The sequence below is a fragment of the Solea solea genome, chromosome 3 (genome assembly GCF_958295425.1).
Source record: "Solea solea chromosome 3, fSolSol10.1, whole genome shotgun sequence".
Classification (NCBI taxonomy): domain Eukaryota; kingdom Metazoa; phylum Chordata; class Actinopteri; order Pleuronectiformes; family Soleidae; genus Solea; species Solea solea.
The window spans coordinates 11,437,782-11,455,887 of record NC_081136.1 but is presented as its reverse complement, the minus strand read 5'-3'; the positions used below and the strand labels follow the sequence as shown (position 1 = coordinate 11,455,887).

General features: G+C 40.8%; 2 protein-coding genes across 4 annotated transcripts; one reads left to right on the top strand and one right to left on the bottom strand.

The window, feature by feature from the left end:
- Positions 1-30: 30 nt before the first annotated feature.
- On the bottom strand, positions 31-13,891 carry efs (embryonal Fyn-associated substrate). Its single transcript, XM_058624125.1, has 8 exons — positions 13,665-13,891; positions 12,974-13,182; positions 9,314-10,624; positions 9,061-9,180; positions 5,269-6,210; positions 4,721-4,792; positions 3,086-3,343; positions 31-2,234 (listed from the first exon to the last, which is right to left on the bottom strand). Exons 2-8 carry the CDS (start codon positions 12,983-12,985, stop codon positions 2,049-2,051), a joined length of 2,901 nt encoding a protein of 966 aa, XP_058480108.1. The 5' UTR covers positions 12,986-13,182; positions 13,665-13,891; the 3' UTR covers positions 31-2,048.
- dhrs4 (dehydrogenase/reductase (SDR family) member 4) lies at positions 11,919-18,079 on the top strand. 3 transcript variants are annotated; one of them, XM_058624131.1, is made up of 10 exons: positions 11,919-12,011; positions 14,176-14,267; positions 14,453-14,588; positions 15,067-15,244; positions 15,399-15,500; positions 15,621-15,691; positions 15,778-15,829; positions 16,551-16,685; positions 16,772-16,827; positions 17,403-18,079. In XM_058624131.1, exons 3-10 carry the CDS (start codon positions 14,476-14,478, stop codon positions 17,515-17,517), a joined length of 822 nt encoding a protein of 273 aa, XP_058480114.1. In that variant the 5' UTR covers positions 11,919-12,011; positions 14,176-14,267; positions 14,453-14,475; the 3' UTR covers positions 17,518-18,079. The 3 variants fall into 3 exon arrangements, with proteins under 3 accessions (XP_058480114.1, XP_058480116.1, XP_058480115.1); XM_058624132.1 differs by lacking the exon at positions 11,919-12,011 and adding an exon at positions 13,114-13,130; XM_058624133.1 differs by lacking the exon at positions 16,551-16,685 and having other exon boundaries at positions 11,923-12,011.
- The last annotated feature ends 27 nt before the right edge of the window (positions 18,080-18,106 follow it).

Here is an 18,106-nt window from a genome sequence, read left to right as displayed (position 1 = left end):
ACATTTTGACAGACACTCACTACAAATAAATAATCCAAACATTTGTTTAATAGCAAAAGATGTATTTGTGCATTCTGAACAGGGACAATAGACAGGCAGACATCCAATGTAGTGTGAAGTAAAAAGGTTTATGTGTCTTTTCCGGTGGGAGAAAAGTCAAGAGTCATTTCGGTACCTCAGCAAATATGTATAACAGACTCAAACGTATTCACATAGTGTGGAAACTTTTTTTTGTACAAAACTTAATGTTTTTCCCCAGATGTTTTATTTTGTTCATTGAAAATCATCGAAAATAACCCTGGTGAAGGATGCTCATATAAAAAATGTAAGTAAGTTAAAGCCATGCAAACTGAAAAGCATAATATAGAAAAATTATCACAATAAATATGCAGGTAAAGGTTACTTATTGTGCTCCCTTCATTCATTTAGTATAGTGTTACGGCAGAGAGGTATGGATTGCGTCAAACGTCCACAAAGTGGCGCTGCAGAGGAAAAAATGTAACAGCAGGAAGAAACTATATTCAAAAAGAATGTTTACACTATGCCACACAACTGAAAAAGTGATTATGCAGTGGTCTGGTGATACTGTTATGGTTACCTGGGTTATGCAATATAATTTAAAATACAGAAAATAAATCCAAAAACAACTTAAATACACAACTGAAGAGCACACTCAAGCACCAAACTGTCTAATGCGATTATGAAAAACAAGTTTAAAAGTAGCTTCATATTGAGCTGTATTTATGTTGTTGATGACTATTGCATTCAATGTCCGATGTAGATAAAAAGGGTCAGAAGGTAATGGAAGTCTGATATGCAAAACAGAACTGTTTTCATGGGATTACAATTCAAGATTGCCTTATTTCGATGAGAAAGTGGACTGTGCTTCATTTCAGTTTATACTTTGGCTGGGACATATCATTATGGTAAATATATTGATAAGAAAACACAAAACAACTGATTTTCAGTTAACTGCAATCCACTGTTATATTCTTATGTATATAATAACCAGCCAGAGTTTCTATCCTAGCCCCACACAGCAAAGTCGCCGACTAAAAATCAGAGGCACTGTTGACAAGTGACAACAACAAGCAAAGAAAGTCAAACAAATGTGGCAATGCAGAACATGTAGGGACTGGTAACCTTGGTCAACAAGTTTGACATCTACTGAAAGAATATCACAAGACTGTGGGAAAGAACAGGATGAGGCAATTTCTCAACCAACTACCATTGCTCACTGACAGTTACTGCATTAAATCTCAGATATTATCTCTGTCAGACAGGGGCGTTAATCCATGAGGCTGCATGAATGCAAACTGAAAAATACAGATGTTTCTTCAATGAGTGGATTAGAACCTCAAGCTGTTACAGGTTACAGTTACTGTCATACCTCTGTGTGCAAAGGAGAAATTGGCACTACACAAACAAAACACACACATGCACATATTATGAATGGAAGGCAAATGTCCTGCTCCACATCCACATCCTCTTCCTTTTCTACAATTTTTAGCCCCAAACACTTGCTGTGCTGCCTCAACTGCTTCAAAATGAATATCACAAGAGGCCTTTCAGGTATCATAGCAAAAACAGGGCCAGAAACAGGATGCAAGGTCTCCTTCTGTGCTATTTTTGAAATATGTGGGATGGCTAAATAAATAGAGGAAGGAAGGACACATGGCTATCGTGTGTGGGGGGGGACACAGCAAACATAATAAGTAAAGCTCCCAAAATAAGCAGTCTGCATGGACAATCAAAGCCTTAGAGGGGCTTCAAATAGTCAATAAGTTAACACTCAAAAAAAGAAGGTGTGCTCAGCATCAAAGCACAGAGGTCAGAATATAAACAAAGGAAAACCAGCACACAATTTAAAGACAGAACCAGCAGTCCAAACCCAGTTTAGTCACAGCTGCAGCAAGGATAAACACTTACTTCAGGATTCGACTTCACTTACACCAATCCCATTCAAAAGGTACCAACAAATAAGGCATTTGAGAAAGAGAGAAAATATATGTGTAGTGTATATAAATTTACATAAGAGATTAGAAATATCATGAAGATATTTCTGCCAGCCGCTGGAGCAGAGTGGAGAAGCCAGCCGCCTGCTGGGAGAGCTCAGCGACGCGGTCCACCATCTCCTGGGTGGCTGATACTGAGGGGTAGTTTTGTGCAGCTCCCTTTGTTGCCACCACGACCGCCTTCAAGGCCTGGCAGAGTCGCCCACCTGAGGTTGTGATCTGAAATAAGAGGAAGAAATAAACAAAAGGGCATTTGTAAAGTTTTATAAATGTCACTTTTTATATGAAACTGGGCAGATACATGGGGATGTACAAGAGAACTGACTTTGAGTCAGAAACAACTGCTCAAGACTGTAAAGAAAATAAAAGTTCAAGAACAGAAATGATTTGAGTCTCTGGGCAAAGCAACTACACAAAAACAAGGCAATCAGATATGGCAGACTTCACCCCATTCACGCAACAAGCCTCTGTCGGCCTGTATGTGTAACAGACTCTGTGGCGCAACGGTAGCGTGTCTGACTCCTGATGAGAAGGGTCCACATCAGGGTCAAAATTCTTGGGCAACGTGTGTGCCTATCACAAATTCTAAAAAGCCTGCAGCCTCTGTTGCTTATACTGCAAGCAAGTGCGGAAGCACAGACACACAGACAGAGCCACAACAAACAATACTTCACTTCCACCACGTGGGGTGAAGTAACAAACATGATTAAGGGGAGGAGATCAGAGAGCCTTTTAAATATAGACTAAAACTGATGGAAAGTTGGGCTCCCTGGACCCTCTCTTCAAATGCAGCGAGTATGTCTGTATTCAGTATATGTATACACAGTTATACAAAGTATATATGTTCAAATTGACTGACTTTTTCTCTTTATTATGAGAAAACATTGTCTTCTTTCTTTTTTATTTAATTAATTTTTCTTTTTTGTAGCATTCATGATCTGTGAATGCTAGCACCAGCAGCCCCGCAAACCTAATGTGAAGGATAAAGCGGTAGACATCGAGTGAGGGAATGAATGAGCATTCATGATGTGAATTTTCATTTTCCAAAAAAAAAAAAAAAAAAAAGATACCTTGGTCCGCAGGTCAGCAGAAGTGAGCAGGCGGGAGAGAGTGTCCCCGATGAAGACCAGTTTGTGTGCCGTCACGATGAGACTCTTTCCTCGTGCAACAAAGATGCGGGGGGGCTGGTTCCCCTGCACGCTGCCAAAGAGCACGTCTATGGCATCAGCCAGGCAGGAGAGGTGAGCGAGGCTCTGAGACGAGTAGAAGGACAGCAGCTCCGAATCCTCCAGCGAGAGGGACACCGGCAGAGGAGGGGAAGGGGTCAACTGCACATGAAAAATATTAATTTAGAACTTATGAGAGAAAATTCACACAAATAGTGTGAACTGTTATCATTAAACTCAAAAGGGCCCAATCAAGAAACACTGGTAAGAGTTGCTTAAACATCACAATTGAGTTAAGTTAAAAATAATACATACATACATTCAGTTTCTTTATGAACTGGACATTTAGATATTTGTTTGACTAATTTTTCATGCTTTCCGTTTCATGCAGGCTGTGAATCAGTGTAAGGCAGATGAATGAACCAGGATGCAGAGTTAACATTTGTAAACAATTTAAAATGATGACACAAAAACTGTATGACTCAAGGCCAAAAAAGACTTGAGATGGTTTTGAAAACAGTTCAAATGCAAACATTTATATGCACCAAAACGTAATTTTATTTTATTTGTACAGATAATCGCATTGAGAACCAGTGTCTCATTCACAAGAGAGACCTGATCTTTTATTTCCTTGGCCAATGCAGTTTATCAGACATTTAATTTCCTTCAACTCCTGAGAGTCCAGGGACCCACATAAATATCATATTACAGTCCATTTTCTGAACTCTGAAGAGGCAGCATACCATTTCAATAACCAGGTCAGGGCGGGCCCTTGATTTCCCACCCTTCAATGCCATCAGAGCAGCAGAGTCGAAGCAGATTATACAGCTAGCAGATCTGACCTCCTCAACCCAGAAAACATACAAATTCTATAAAATCTATAATATGGCTTTACAACTCCACTTGATAATTTACCAAAATCATTCTGCAGCACTCATGTGCAGTCTCTTTTAAATAAGCGTGACCAAGTCTGCTACTAAAAATTAAGTCACACATACAGTATGTGACTCTGTTAACAGAATGACTGCTTTTCTTTCACCCATTGTCCTGCAGCCTCCATTCAATGTAAGGAAATATTGTTAAAGATTCACAAGTGATCTCTTGTTACTCGTCAGTGGCATGAGCAAGAAATCTAGAAGAATCTGCAGACGGAGTGGTAACAAGACATGACCTCATTCTAAAGCAACAGTAAACAGAAGAACAGCATTCAGCTCTGATATTATAAACACCTTCTGTCGATGTCGGATTCATGGGTCAAAAACCCACAAAGGAGATTGTGACATAAAGTTCAGTAAACCGTGGGTAAACGTGGTGAACTTGGTTTTTGGGGTTGAGATGGATTTATACAAGATCATAAGCCAAAGTGGAGCTGCAGACTGGATCAATGAGTCGTTAGTAAACAAAGAGCACAGTGAACACACATGCGACGAGTCAACACAGATAACTCATTGATTGACTGTGTTTTTAGTTTTGCTTAAAACTGAAGAAGTGAACAAAATTAAATGTGTGGAGGTAAAAATACAGAGGGAAAACACTCACCCTTGGTTCTGTGGTGATGGTTTGTATTTGTCCGTTTTCGACCATGACATCAGAAGGGGGCTCTGGTTTGCCCTTGTGTGGGAAGAAAAGGTTTACAGATACGTTTGCAGTTCCATTTTTGGTATTTATTACCTGTTGCTTTTTTGCAAAAATTGAATCAAAAGGAAATAATGTTTTGAATCATGAAAACATCAGAACACTGAATATTGCATACACAGATAAATAAATTAATATTAAATAAATGAGACAGGTCTTCAATAAACTAAAAAACAAAAAGGTTTTCATAGAAAAAAAGTCTTTAGACTTAATTAGTACCAAAATCATTGGAATATGTCTAAACTTATGATTAAGTTGAAATTCTTGTTTAGATTTTTAAACTGTATTTTTGCCTATTCTTAAACAATGAATGTATTATCTGTACTTAATTTGCCTTAATGTTGATCCAGATACAGCTTTAATTTATTTTCTTCTTGTTAGATTGTTTAAAACCTAAATGGCAAAAAAAATCTAATCCAGACAATAAAATTCATGCCTACATAAAAACTGACCTGCAGTTTGACATATCCAACACTGTCTCCAGTGGGAACTGGAGCAGGAATAGGAGTCAAGCCGATACCAGCGTACTCATTGCTGGGATCGTCTTCTCCGTTAATAGGTCCCACTGTGAGAGTAACAGTTGATGGAGCAGGAGGCAAAGGGAAGGCAGGCTGAGGGGTTGGAGGCAGGGGTCTCTCCTGGATCCAGCTGCCTTTACGAGAGCCCATCCCACCAGATGACTTCCCATCAGGCACGGGGAGAGCGGGCAATGGCCTGCGGGACAGGGATTCTTGGGAAGGCAGGCGAGGTCGTCCCTGGGCCTGCAGAAGGAGGGCGCTCTCCTCAAGGGACCGCTGAATCAGCGACAAGAGCCCCTCAGATGGAGGAGCGCCGCCAATAGCAGATAACGCCGGCAGCAGATCTGATAGACGAGCCCAAGCCTGCTGAAGAGGTGGAGGTGGGTCACCTGGATGACTGGCTTTCCATGTGGACAGGATTTCAGCCAATGAGGCGGCCAGGTCACGTGATGACAGAGACGAGGCCGGGCCAGAGGACGTGCTCAGCACTGAGTGGACAAGACTGGAAAGATTAGCTCTCCACTGCACATCTCCTGAACCATTACTAGAACAAGACAGGCGGCGTGTGGAAGTGGAGGAGGATGAGGAGGAGTGAGGGAGGACTTCAATAATCAAAGCAGGCATGTCATAGATGCCACAGTCGGGCTCAGAAAAGTCTTGGTTATGATCTCCACTGCTGGCTCGTTTCTCAGGTCCGGGAACACAATAAGCTTGTCCAACATGGGCAACGTCCTCAACAGAGAGGCTGGTGGTGGACTCTCCTGGCCCCAAAGGCACACCTGGAAGTGTGGGGACACTGTAAACTTCATCATCAGTCTCATCAGGCTGAACATCAGCTGCTGACACATTCAGAGTGATGGTGGGAACATCATAAACCTAGAATTAGGGGAGCAAAGAAGATGTTTTGATATTTTGTCTTGTTTACCTTACGAGTGGGCAGAAGAAAGATCATTTCTATATATGAGCACCACATTCATTGAATTACAGGTTTTCTGTGTACAGTAGATGATGAAAAATTGTGCTGTTGAGGCAAACTTCATCACAAATACATTACGTACTCAAAGTTTACCCTAAGCATTTGTAATAATTAGACCATTGTTCACCTAAACTTATAATATGGGAACCCACTTTTTAAAAATTAACTACTCCATCGCAGTTCACAAAACGACACAGGACAAAGGCAAATTTGTTGTCACATGTATTGTTACTACCATTTGTAAAAGCTGATATTATTTTGAAACCACACATTTCTGTTTATGCATGTTTACAGATCAATCTTATGTGAGGCTGGAAGAATTTCAGCCATTTTACGAAAACAATTGTCTCCCGAGACCCAGCTGTGGGTTGCAACACAGCCTCTGGGAACGATTCAGTATTTCCATGCACAGTTAATTTAAGCTTCTGTCGTTACTCAACTACACCACTCAGATAGACTACAGTCCTCGTCTCAGCATACAAGTCCAAGCAAGGAATTGTTTAATTGAATGAAGTGTGTTAGTATAAGGTTTTTTTATGTCACTGACCAAAAGAATTTAAGCTGGTAGCTAGTTGGTATCATGTTGCGCACCATTCCATATCTTTCATTCATTCCATCTTTCTCTTCATCCATAAATTTTAATACATTTAATTTCCTTGTCAGTCTAAAAACCTGCTTATACTATTATTTTCCAGTTAAAGTCTGGTGGCAGGGAGTGTGGAACATGTGCAAAAGATTTAAGCCAGTTTGGGTCCTGCTGAATGTAAACATGCAATAGTAATTTCACTCCCAACCGCATTATCTGGGTGTGGTGTAAATCCGACTTTGAGTTTAGTACATTTTCTGATTGAGTTTTGTTCGGACCGACACAATAATTCCCTTCTTGTAAATATACTGGTTGCTTAATATATCTTCTAAAGCCCCCCATGTGAACTGGGTGATCAGACTAGATCTGGTAAAGTGAAACTAACTGAAAGCTGTTCAAGGATTCAACACAGATTCACTGACCACTAATGGCAGAGACACATTTGGACCATTTAACATTAAAGAGTAAAAGCACCGACTCTGCAGTCCACATTCAGTAATTGTGGGCAAAGAGCAAAAAAAAAATCCAACAACTGGCAGACTTGTTTCAGTAACATTAAAGGGGAGATCACTTGGGGAGTAGAGTGGTGGTGGTTTGGCCTTGGCACGGCCCTGACAGATGGGTGTGACTGGGAGAAAATAGAAGCAGCATTTGGACTGGATAGACAAGCTCCCACCACAGACTGAGACAGGTGTGGCCTCGCCTTACAGGGGGGCAGGGAGATACACCAATAGCAGAATGTGAGAAACTGTGACACGATACATGATAGTCATCTGTTCTTGTGGAATCACTTCACTTGTTCAGACATGATTTCGACACTAGTTTGTCACAATTCCCAACTCGTTTCTGGGGAAGTTATTACTCAGGATTTCCACTTTGTAATTAAAGCAAATGAAATGGATAACTGCAATTACACATGTAGGTAATGTCTGCACACAAATTAAAACCAAATGTCAATTCTGCAAAAAGAAAAACATTAAAATATCTCCTACTATAAAAAAAACCACCCACATACTTAACACTTGAGCAAGTACTTATATTAAGCTACTGTTGTGACTAATACAGTGAATGAAATGCACGGCACAAAACTGAATTATTCAAAGATTAATTTCGACACCAAATGTGACGCTATTAAGCGAATAAATGGTAAGAACCAGAAAATATAAATCGTGTCACAGAGTGGAGTCAGCACGTAGTGATGATGGGTTGAATGAACAGAAAAAAGCAAATATATATCCGTGAGTGTGGTCAATGCTGAAGTGGAGCATCTTTTCAGGGTTTTTTTCCACATTGGTGTTTTGGGAGACCTAAAATGCTATTTTTGGATAACACCACCCTTGAGTTTATACAACCAATGTGCAATTTGCTTTTGCCATCCCTACGTTCCTCGTCATTGTTGTCGTCTTGTGTTTGGGGTTTGTTTGTTTATTGTTGTTTACAATAACTTTTATTTTCTTTCCTTGTTCCCCCCTGGCTTGGTTCATTCTGTTTCTGTGATTGTATACAGTGTAATGTTTACTTGTTAAAATAAAGTTTTATTTAAACAAAAAAGTTTGCAAACAGGGCACATGCTTTATGCACATGCTCCACGTCTTCTTCTCCATTTTTTGGTTTATTTCTGTGGCAGTGTTAGAGCATCACATAAAAGGCCTGGAATATGTACTACAGCATTTAAAGCCATTTTGGACGAGTGCAAGTGAATGAAAACCTTTCTTGAAACAATGCTATGTTTACGGAAAACCTTTTAAGAACAAAATAGAAAACATTGTATAGCTCTGTTTTGATGATGATGATAAGGCCTGAACTGTTCAGGCAATTTTTACAGCTTCAGGACTTACTTAATGAGGAAGTTCATGTTTGTTAATTAACAATCCCAGCTGTGTGCTTTTCCTTACTTGTAATCTTACTTCATCATCAACATACATTCCGATTGGTTAGATGTGTAGTGTGCCAGCTGGAAAAAACTAAAAACCACAGTTACGCTCATTGCTGATGTGGAAGCTGCATAGACTGGATACAGGTTTAAAAAAAATGTTATTCATGTGTGAATAACTTAGTGGTTTGTAAAGGCCTTGGCAATAAGGGTAACAAACAAGACAAAGCCATTCAACAGATGGTCTTAAGCAAGACACAGCAAACGTGCAAAGTAACCAGATTTCTGTACCTCTGTCTCAGAGTCAGCTTGTGGTGGGACACTGCGAGGGGTGTCATAGATGCTGTCATCGTCACCAAGGGAAGACAGGATGGGACGCTGCCATCTGCCACTGGGAGGAGTGTCATACACCTACATGGTCAACAAATATATGTATTACTATTATTACTGCAGGCCTTCTCAACCATGATTTGCCATAACATTGTGATGAAACTCAGACAAATGCAAAATCACTTTGCAACTATGTGGAGAAGCTAACACATACCTGGTCATCCACAGAATCTAAGCGGTCCTCTTTTCCTCCTTTTTTGTTGTGCACATTCATGATTTTCTCCAGCCCATTATTCATACGTTCCTCCCTACTGGGAGGAGTTTCCTTCGGTTTGTCTTCTTCCTGCTGTAAACTTGCAGAGTTTGTCTGAGGACCAAGTTTGGGAACAGAGTTGGAATCGACCGATGATGATTGCATTGCTTGTTGTGTATCTTTTCTGGTGACTCCCCTCACCGGCGGTGCAGGTGGAGGTGGCTTGCGGGTAAAGTTTGGTGACCCTGGAACCCTGACCTGCCCTGCTCTGACCAGCAAAGGCGATCCCCGGTGACTGGCGAGGCCGGGTTTGCCTCTGGCAACAGTAGGGTTAAATCTGGGAGATGCTTGAGCTGGGGATAATTGAGCTGGGTGCTGGTGGGCCAAAACAGTGGCTGGAGTCCTGTGAAGGTTTGCTCCCACAGCAGTGGGTGTTTGGTACATTGCAGGTGAGTCGTGACTCACTTTGGACTGGGGAGTACCATTGACTGCAGAAGGGCCATTACAGCAGACAGAGGTAGACGCAACTCCTCCTGTGGGGGATTGGTAAACATCATCACCTGCGAGTGGTGTACCTTTGGGTACCAAGTAACAGTCATCCGAGGGTCCCGTTAGTGTTTCTCTAGGAATGAGATATGTAGTGTCCTCTGGCTCATCAGCTGACCTTTGTGCTCCACTGGGAGAGAGGTAGACAGACTCTTGAGCCATTACAGCTCCTGGTTGCATGGCATGCTGAGCTGCTGATGCTTGTATGGGATTGACTGGAGTCTGATAGAGCATTCCTGTCATTTCTGTACCTCTTCCCCTCAAAGAAGGCGAGCGTGGACGTCCTGCCACTCCAATATCCCAGTCAGGTCTGGGCCGGGTGCCAGAGCTGGAGTGAGAACGTGGACGTCCACCCTCGACTCTGCGGAGCTCTCCAGGCCTTAAAGCGCCTCGGCCTTCACCTGCACCTGGAGGAGAGCGATACACTCCATCTATGTCCTCGGCACTGCTGCTGACAATAGATCGAGTCAGTGGGGCACCGGGTGATAGGTAAACAGAGTCCTCGCCAGGGCCACGGCGAGCATCTGAGCCTGGGGCCGGGGCAGTCTGAAGAAGACGAAGGCGGTTGGCAGGGGCAATGCCCTGTCTTCCATGAAGAGAACAGAGCCACCAGCCCGGCCCCCCACTCTGCTCCTGTTCAAGCACCATCAGGATGTCACCTTTCCGGAAAGCCAGCTCCTCCGGGCTCTCTGCCGTGTTGTCAAACAGCGCTTTTGCTAAAACCGTCTAAAAGGAGCAGGGAGACAAGAGGAGAAATCGTGAACCACCCATTCACTAATTCACACACACAAAATAGCCATTTAAAGTAGGCTTTAATCAACAGACAAAATGTAGCGTCTCTAATCTGAGCACAACAAACAAGCAAATCCATTGACATAGTAATAGCAAGTAGGCCGTATATAAAAGGATGATTGTTTAGAGTTGTTGAATGAAGAGTGAATAGGGCTGTATGGGGAAGATCTCATAGAGTGTCTGAGTGACAGAGGACAGGAAGATGGTTAAAAATGTAAAAATGTAAAAACCACCATCATAATTATCTCCAAATTCACTACTGTCCCAGGAAGCAGGGCGAAAAATGGGGCACACTCAGGGAGGATCAATGACCAAATGGACAACAGGGGCTTAATGGTAATGAGGGAGATGAGTGGGGGGGGAGGGGATGAGAGGCACATCTGTCCCTTGCTGTTTAGAGTTTAATTGCCAACCCAAAGCCAGAGAGTCAAGCCCCCTTTCATTCTCTAAAGAAACCCCCTGGGGAACACTGGGCTCGGTTGTGCCATGTGGGACCCCCAATAAAACTGTAATAGAGTCATTGAGTATCCAGATAAAATATTGAAACCTGGTGAGATAGGAACATAAAACAATGTAAATTATACTAATGTTATGCCCTCTAGAAATGTGCCTTTTAGCTAAACAGGCTTTTGTGTTCCAGGCTCACAAAAGGATGAAGAATATCTCATCACACATTGAAAACTCAACACATACTGATCATCCAATTGTCTTTTTAAAAAAATGTGACTCATTGACACTCTCTGCTACGTCACCCTGTGCTCTATTTCCTCCATTAACTGTATTGTGGTGGCAGAAATGTTTGGGTATGGTCCATTGCAGAGTTATTTTGATAATTGCAGATGTTAAATGCCTTTCCTGTTAAACTAAACAGCAATGTTAATGAGGCGAAAACCTGTATAGAGGATAAATTAAATTTTTTTTTCCCAATGAGAATCTCTTTGCCAGGAACTATTACGTAATGTGTTTTTCATAATTCACGACAGGCCATGTAGGGACAGAGGCAGGAAGATGTAGGTCATGTTGGTCTGGGCACTGGTTTATTCTGGTCTCTAATCACAAAGAGGGAATACATATGAGAAGGCGAACATCACAAAAGAGAGGCTAATCAGATTTGTAACTATGATTCTTAGCTCTATGTAACCTACTAAATATCCTGAATAAAACATTGCCTTGCTAAAGTTGCTCACATTGATATTGGTCTTTGTTGACAGGTTTTTTCCCTCTACAGCACAAGTGGCATCACTAACAGCATTTAGCAAAGGGGTCCCACCGAAGCTAAAGCCCATTGGATGAGCTTCACGATCAACCTCTAAAAATCAAGGTAGGAGAGACTTCTCATTTTAATAGTGCAAATTAATAATGCTTTGGGGATGCAGCAGTATGTCTGAACCTGCAAATTAAAGAATCTGAAGAGAGAGGGTGTGAAGGGCACTGCCTCTAATTAACTGTGTACAGACAGTTGTTTCATGTGCATTCTGACAAAGTACTAGCCAGAAGTTCAAAATATTATGGGCATGTTTCCAATGCAACTCTCTCTCGTTTCAAGACAACTAGAGTACGTGCTGCAGCGTTTCACTCTGCCCGTGTTGTTTTAGTACGGTCTTGCACCGTATTTATGTTCTGTAATAGTACTGTTGCTTTACGTAGGAAACAACACGTGCACTATATTGTAAATGCAGTCTTGTGTTGTCCCTTTGCACATTTCTGTATACTAATGCTTGCATGTGCTTGATAATAATATATTTGTATTTTTATATTGTCCTGCTGCTTGTTTTTTTTGCCATTGCTTTATGGCTTTTAAGTTATTATGTGACTTTGGCTCACAGGTATCAGCTCGAAGTTATTTTCATCATAGATTAATCTTTTTCCATGATTACTCAATTGGTCATGGTGTGTAATATCTAGTTTGTCTTATTTCTTCATATGGGGTAAAGAGGCTGAAAACCAGAAAATGTTTAATATCTAAAAAAAACAAAAAAAAAACACTCGAATTTATAAGCTGGTTATTATAATTCTTTTAAACTAGTAAAATGAATGTTACTAGTTTAATTATTATTCTGACCCTAATTTGAATAGTGTGTATTATCACATTATATCATAAACTATAGATAAAAACACAAGCCTTTTAGCCAACTCTGGCACAATGTTTGATTACATTCACCATCCATTTTAACAAACAAACAATAAAAAACAATAAAAAGAGATTTGGTCACATGTGCCCTTCGTTAATGAGATGCTACACAAATAGATACAACATGTTCAATCAAACAAACTAGTACTCACGGAGACAGACATTATGGCGAGATTATTGGTCAAGTCTCAGAGAAACTAAAACTCAAGCCCTGGTCAATCTGGATCGTCCATCAAGATGTGCAGTGTGTCTCTAGGAGGTGCGGGTCACCAGACAAAATCCGTGCCGCCGAGACACAGCTGTGCCTGGGTAAGACTCATCTTAGAATCCGAGCGCCTCGTCGTGCGCCGTCATATGGATCCTGCAATCAATGGGAAAACGCTTTATCACATTTGTTTCGCAACTCATTTTCAACACACCTAGACTCGTGGGAAATGAAAAAAGCAGCAGCAGCAGCAACACCACCTGTCTATGCTTTCCACGCCCAGCTACATTAAATGTTGCCCGTTCAGAGAGTGCTAACGTAAGCTTTAGCGTCGTAGATAAATGAGAGGTGCGCTCTTACCAGAAAACCATATAACACATAGTTGAGTATGTAACAGCACGAACAGTTTCAATGATACATTATGAAAAAAATAACTACTACAAGAATGTGATATATGTTGTCCCGGCCTGGCTTGGTATCGTTGACGTTAGCTAGCGCTGCTTATCGGCATCGTCTTTCGCTGCTAATGCTAACATTTAGTTCTAAACAACAATAGCACCGTCGGGTAAACCTACGAAAGCATATTTGTGTACTGAGCCAACATTAGCACCAAAAAGCCAGATATGTACAACAGTTACCTTGCTTTTTCCTTATCACGATAAACTTCGTTATCGGCGCACACTGTAAGACCTGAAATCACTTTTATTCAAGCGTGAAAATCTCTGGCCATCGACGTTCAATCATCTTCGACGGTGACAACAAAATGATCCCCGCCTCCTAGCACGTTCACGCTGTCCGCTGATCTACAAGTGCAATGTGGGTGCTAAGGCCATGCTGTATGAGAAGGGTAGACCCATCCAGTACTACACGAAGTCAGCGCAGCCAAACGCGGCTCATGGCACACCGCTTTTGTGATTGGCTCACTCTTTTTGAGTTGCGTTTGAGGACGATACAATCGTGTCGTTAATTACGGAACTACACAGTCAATTCTGAAAACTAAAACTAAACACCACACACAGCTACTATAATTAGTCGCTAAAACACATTTTAGAATTACCTCAGTCAAGTCTAATTGACATTTCATTGAATGCGTCTGTTGCATTTAACCAAACACGAGTGGGTGTTCATCGGAGGCTTTTATTTTGACAGAGGGACTTTTACCCAGAAAAGTCTGTCTGACTGGATCCGTCCATAACCGAAGGTGCAAACACGTCCATGTTAAAGTTTGAACGTATAAAAGGGTGAGTTTATTCTCCTACTCGTATTTTGGCACAATCACATTTTACATCGTAGCCTACCATTTGCACAAACTCGAATGAATGACAGACAAATCAGGTTTTTTTATTCGTTACATTACATATGTTACTGGCATACAGCTCAAGTGACCTTTGCCCTCCTTACTAACGCGGTGTTTGTATAAACTCAGCGGCTGCTGACTGTTCTCGGGTAATGTGGAGGAGTGCTTTCAGGTGCCTTGGGACCAACTTTGTCGCTGGTCAAAGAAGTATGTCTCAAAGCAGCCTTTCTGGAAAGGTAGCCATAATTACCGGTTCCACAGATGGGTAAGAATCTTATTCTTGTTACTTCTATTTTGTGGTCTGTGAACTAATTACACACCTGCTTCAGTCTATGATATCTTTGAAAGCGAAGAAACATATTCTTATTGTTCCTTTAGTTTGTGCAAAGTCACAAACTTACATTTAAGGTAGACAATTGTTTATTTATTGCAGTATTCAACTACATTATCAAATATTGCATGTTTTCCTAATATTGTGCAGCCTTAGTTTGAATGCACAACATGACAAACCTTGAAGCAGATGTGCTACTCAGCATAAAACCGCATTGGGTGTCACTCCTGCTACTTTATTAAAGTGTCCTCCTGTACCTAATAAAGTGGTCTGCGAGTTTATGCACATTTATGTCAACTAAAACACACAAACAAAGTGTGCAAAGTTATTTGGCGACCTCAAAAAATCTTTCACGTCCTCTCTGTGGGTCTCGATATACAGTGTGTCATTTTACTTCTCTCCACCTCCTCAGAATTGGTCTGGCTGCAGCTGAGTCCCTGGGAAAGAGAGGAGCCCATGTGGTGGTGAGCAGCCGACGACAGGCAAACGTGGACAGGGCCGTGGAGTGGCTGCAGAGCCAGAAGATCCAAGTGACTGGGACCACCTGTAACGTTGACAAGAGTGAAGACCGGGAGAACCTGGTTAAATTGGTGAGCTCTTGACTCGGGGATGCACCTAAGGAGTCTTTAAAGGGAGTATTTACGCCAAGAATAGAGGGATATTGGACACATATCATAGTCAGACAGATATCAGAGACAGTGATTACAGTACCTCATCAGTGATTCCACTCTGTGTTTGGAACAGACTGTGGAGAAGTGTGGAGGTGTTGACATCCTGGTGTCCAATGCTGCTGTCAACCCTTTCTTTGGAAACATCATGGACTCTACTGAGGAAATCTGGGACAAGGTACATGGAGGCTCCATGACTCATTTAGTGAGCTGGGGAAAAAAAGCTGAGGAATTCTTCTAATCAGTCTGTGACGCCTGTCTTCTTTAGTTCATGAAAATTCATTGTTTTTACTTCCAGGTCCTGTCTGTCAATGTGAAAGTATTTTTCCTCATGACGAAGCTGGTGATGCCTCATATGCAAAAGAGGGGGTGAGTGACAAAATATTATAACGTCTACATTTGATCCAGACATTCAAACCTATATGACTTCAAATGCTTTGAATGTTTTCTTTCAGAGGAGGAAATGTTGTGTTTGTATCATCTGTGGCTGGATACCAACCGATCAGGGTTAGTGATGGCATGAGTAGAACATTTATGTCAAGTATGTTTAAGAAAATGACTTATATTGTTCGTATTATATTGTGAATGAAAATTAAAAGTTAGTGTAATATAGGTTTGAAGGACTATATATTATATTGTTGGGCTAGACTGACTAAAAAATGAGCAATAATCAATGTTGTACACCTACAAGCCACTTTATTAGGTACACAGGCATTCACAGATGTTCTTCATACATTGGTTGCAACAAGTGGTTATACGTCATGTTACTTTCACTATTGAACTCAATAAACCAATTGCTTAGGATTCAAACTCAAAAATAAGAACTGACTTAAATATTAGAGATAGGCACGATTATTCACTTGATTATAAATAGTCGAACAATGACTTTGACAATTCTTAGAATTGAAAATATATAAAACAAATGTTTTTATCTATTCAATCGAGTATTTATAAATACTAATATTTCTACACCAATGACCACCCCAATATGTGGTGGACCTATTATCACAAGGTGGCAGCAGCAAGCATTTAGTAAGTTACTTCATGTGTGTTTTGCAGAAGTAATGACGTTTACCAGGGTCTTTGAATGCATCCGATTAGTGCAAAAGACAGTGAATCGTGCATTATTTTCACGTTTTCATGTGCTGGAGTTTAGAAATTTCAAATAGCATTCATTCATGAAGAGCATAAAGACGTGACATGATGTTTTTGGGTTCTCTTCCTGCAGATCATAGGTCCTTACAGTGTTAGTAAGACAGCCTTGTTGGGTCTGACCCGAGCTCTGGCTCCTGAACTGGCCCAGAGTAACATAAGAGTCAACTGTGTGGCTCCTGGACTTATTAAGACAAACTTCAGCTCTGCAGTGAGGAGAAAACACACATACACACAGTTGTGTTTTCTTTGTTAAGTTACTCCCACTGAATGATATTCTGCTTTGTTCTTTCCAAGTTATGGCAAAGTGAGGATTTCCTGGACGATTTCAAAAAGCAGCTCAGCATTAAAAGGTACAGTTCATGCTCACGTGGAAATTAGCCTCCAATTATGTGTCTTCCCATAAATATGCGAGTCATTTATGGATGAACAAGTTGGCCACCAGGTGAAAATACAGGGCATATGTACACCACAAAATAGCGCTGAATGATGTCATATTAATATCTAATTGGGATTATTTTGACTCTAGTTGAGATATGATTGACAGTTGTTGTCATTTTCATTTGAATAACACATTAAAAATGATAACTATGTTATATTTGTGAAGATATTTGATCTTTTCTCTTCAGCTTATGATGTGTTTAGGTCAGGTTTGGTCATTTGACACACATTTTGGCTATTAAGCAAATTGCACTAGGCCATATTGTGATTTTGGAAAAAATGTGATTAATCGTGCAGCCCTAAGCAAAATAAAAATATATAGATGTAAAATCTAAAGAAAATGTCAGTATTTCACATGCAGCTCTGTGCAGCTAATCACTTACGGCTTCTAAATAGCTTCTATTCATTTTAATACTGCATACACGTCAAGTATTTCCTATTTCTTACAGCATTGCTTTTCACTTCTTTCCTTCTTTGCTCCCTACAGAGTCGGAGAGCCTAAGGAAATCAGTGAAGTGATTGCCTTCCTGTGTTCTGATGAAGCTTCCTATATCACAGGAGAGACCATCACGGTCTCAGGAGGGATGGGCTGTCGACTCTGAGCCTCCGGCAGCAATGCAAATAATACACACACTTAACCGTGTGTCTCCGTGTGGATTGATTTTGTTTGCACTGTGATTACATCCACTCTGCTTCCAGCTCACTGCAGAGAACGCCAGGATACTGTTAGTGAGGATGTAAGATGACACTTGTGAAATAATTACACAAAAAAAATGATTTCATCCTTGTTGTTTTGTGTGCAGGATCATACACTTAAACTGTGTGGCAGCAGAAATAAATCATTACACTTTGGTGCAGTGTGATATAGATTAAAGGGGAAAGATGCAGATTTTTCTCTTTACATAATATTTTGTGACTAAATAACAGTTTATGTTAGTCATTCCCAAAGACTTTCGGGGTCCTGAGTGTTTCCAAATAAATATGCTGAACTTTTCCAAATTTTTACTTACAAATGATGACATAAATGCTTAAAATAAAGTTGTGAGCTGCCACACAGATGGCAGTAAACCTCATCAGAAATGTTAGTTTAGATCATTTATATTGTAGATTGTGTAGGAATGGTTTGTTGATTGCCATAATAAATGTTTACTAATCACTATTTCACACAGTTACATTGACTTCCATTCATTT

Coding starts and splice junctions, on each gene's coding strand:
- efs (XM_058624125.1), bottom strand. Junction 3,344..4,720: donor CCATCACCACAGAACCAAGG/GTGAGTGTTTTC, acceptor TTTCATGTGCAG/TTGACCCCTTCCCCTCCTCT. Junction 2,235..3,085: donor CTGCTGACCTGCGGACCAAG/GTATCTTTTTTT, acceptor CTCTTATTTCAG/ATCACAACCTCAGGTGGGCG.
- dhrs4 (XM_058624131.1), top strand. CDS start 14,476: ATGTGGAGGAGTGCTTTCAGGTGCCTTGGGACCAACTTTGTCGCTGGT. Junction 15,245..15,398: donor GGGAGAACCTGGTTAAATTG/GTGAGCTCTTGA, acceptor TGTTTGGAACAG/ACTGTGGAGAAGTGTGGAGG. Junction 15,692..15,777: donor CCTCATATGCAAAAGAGGGG/GTGAGTGACAAA, acceptor GTTTTCTTTCAG/AGGAGGAAATGTTGTGTTTG.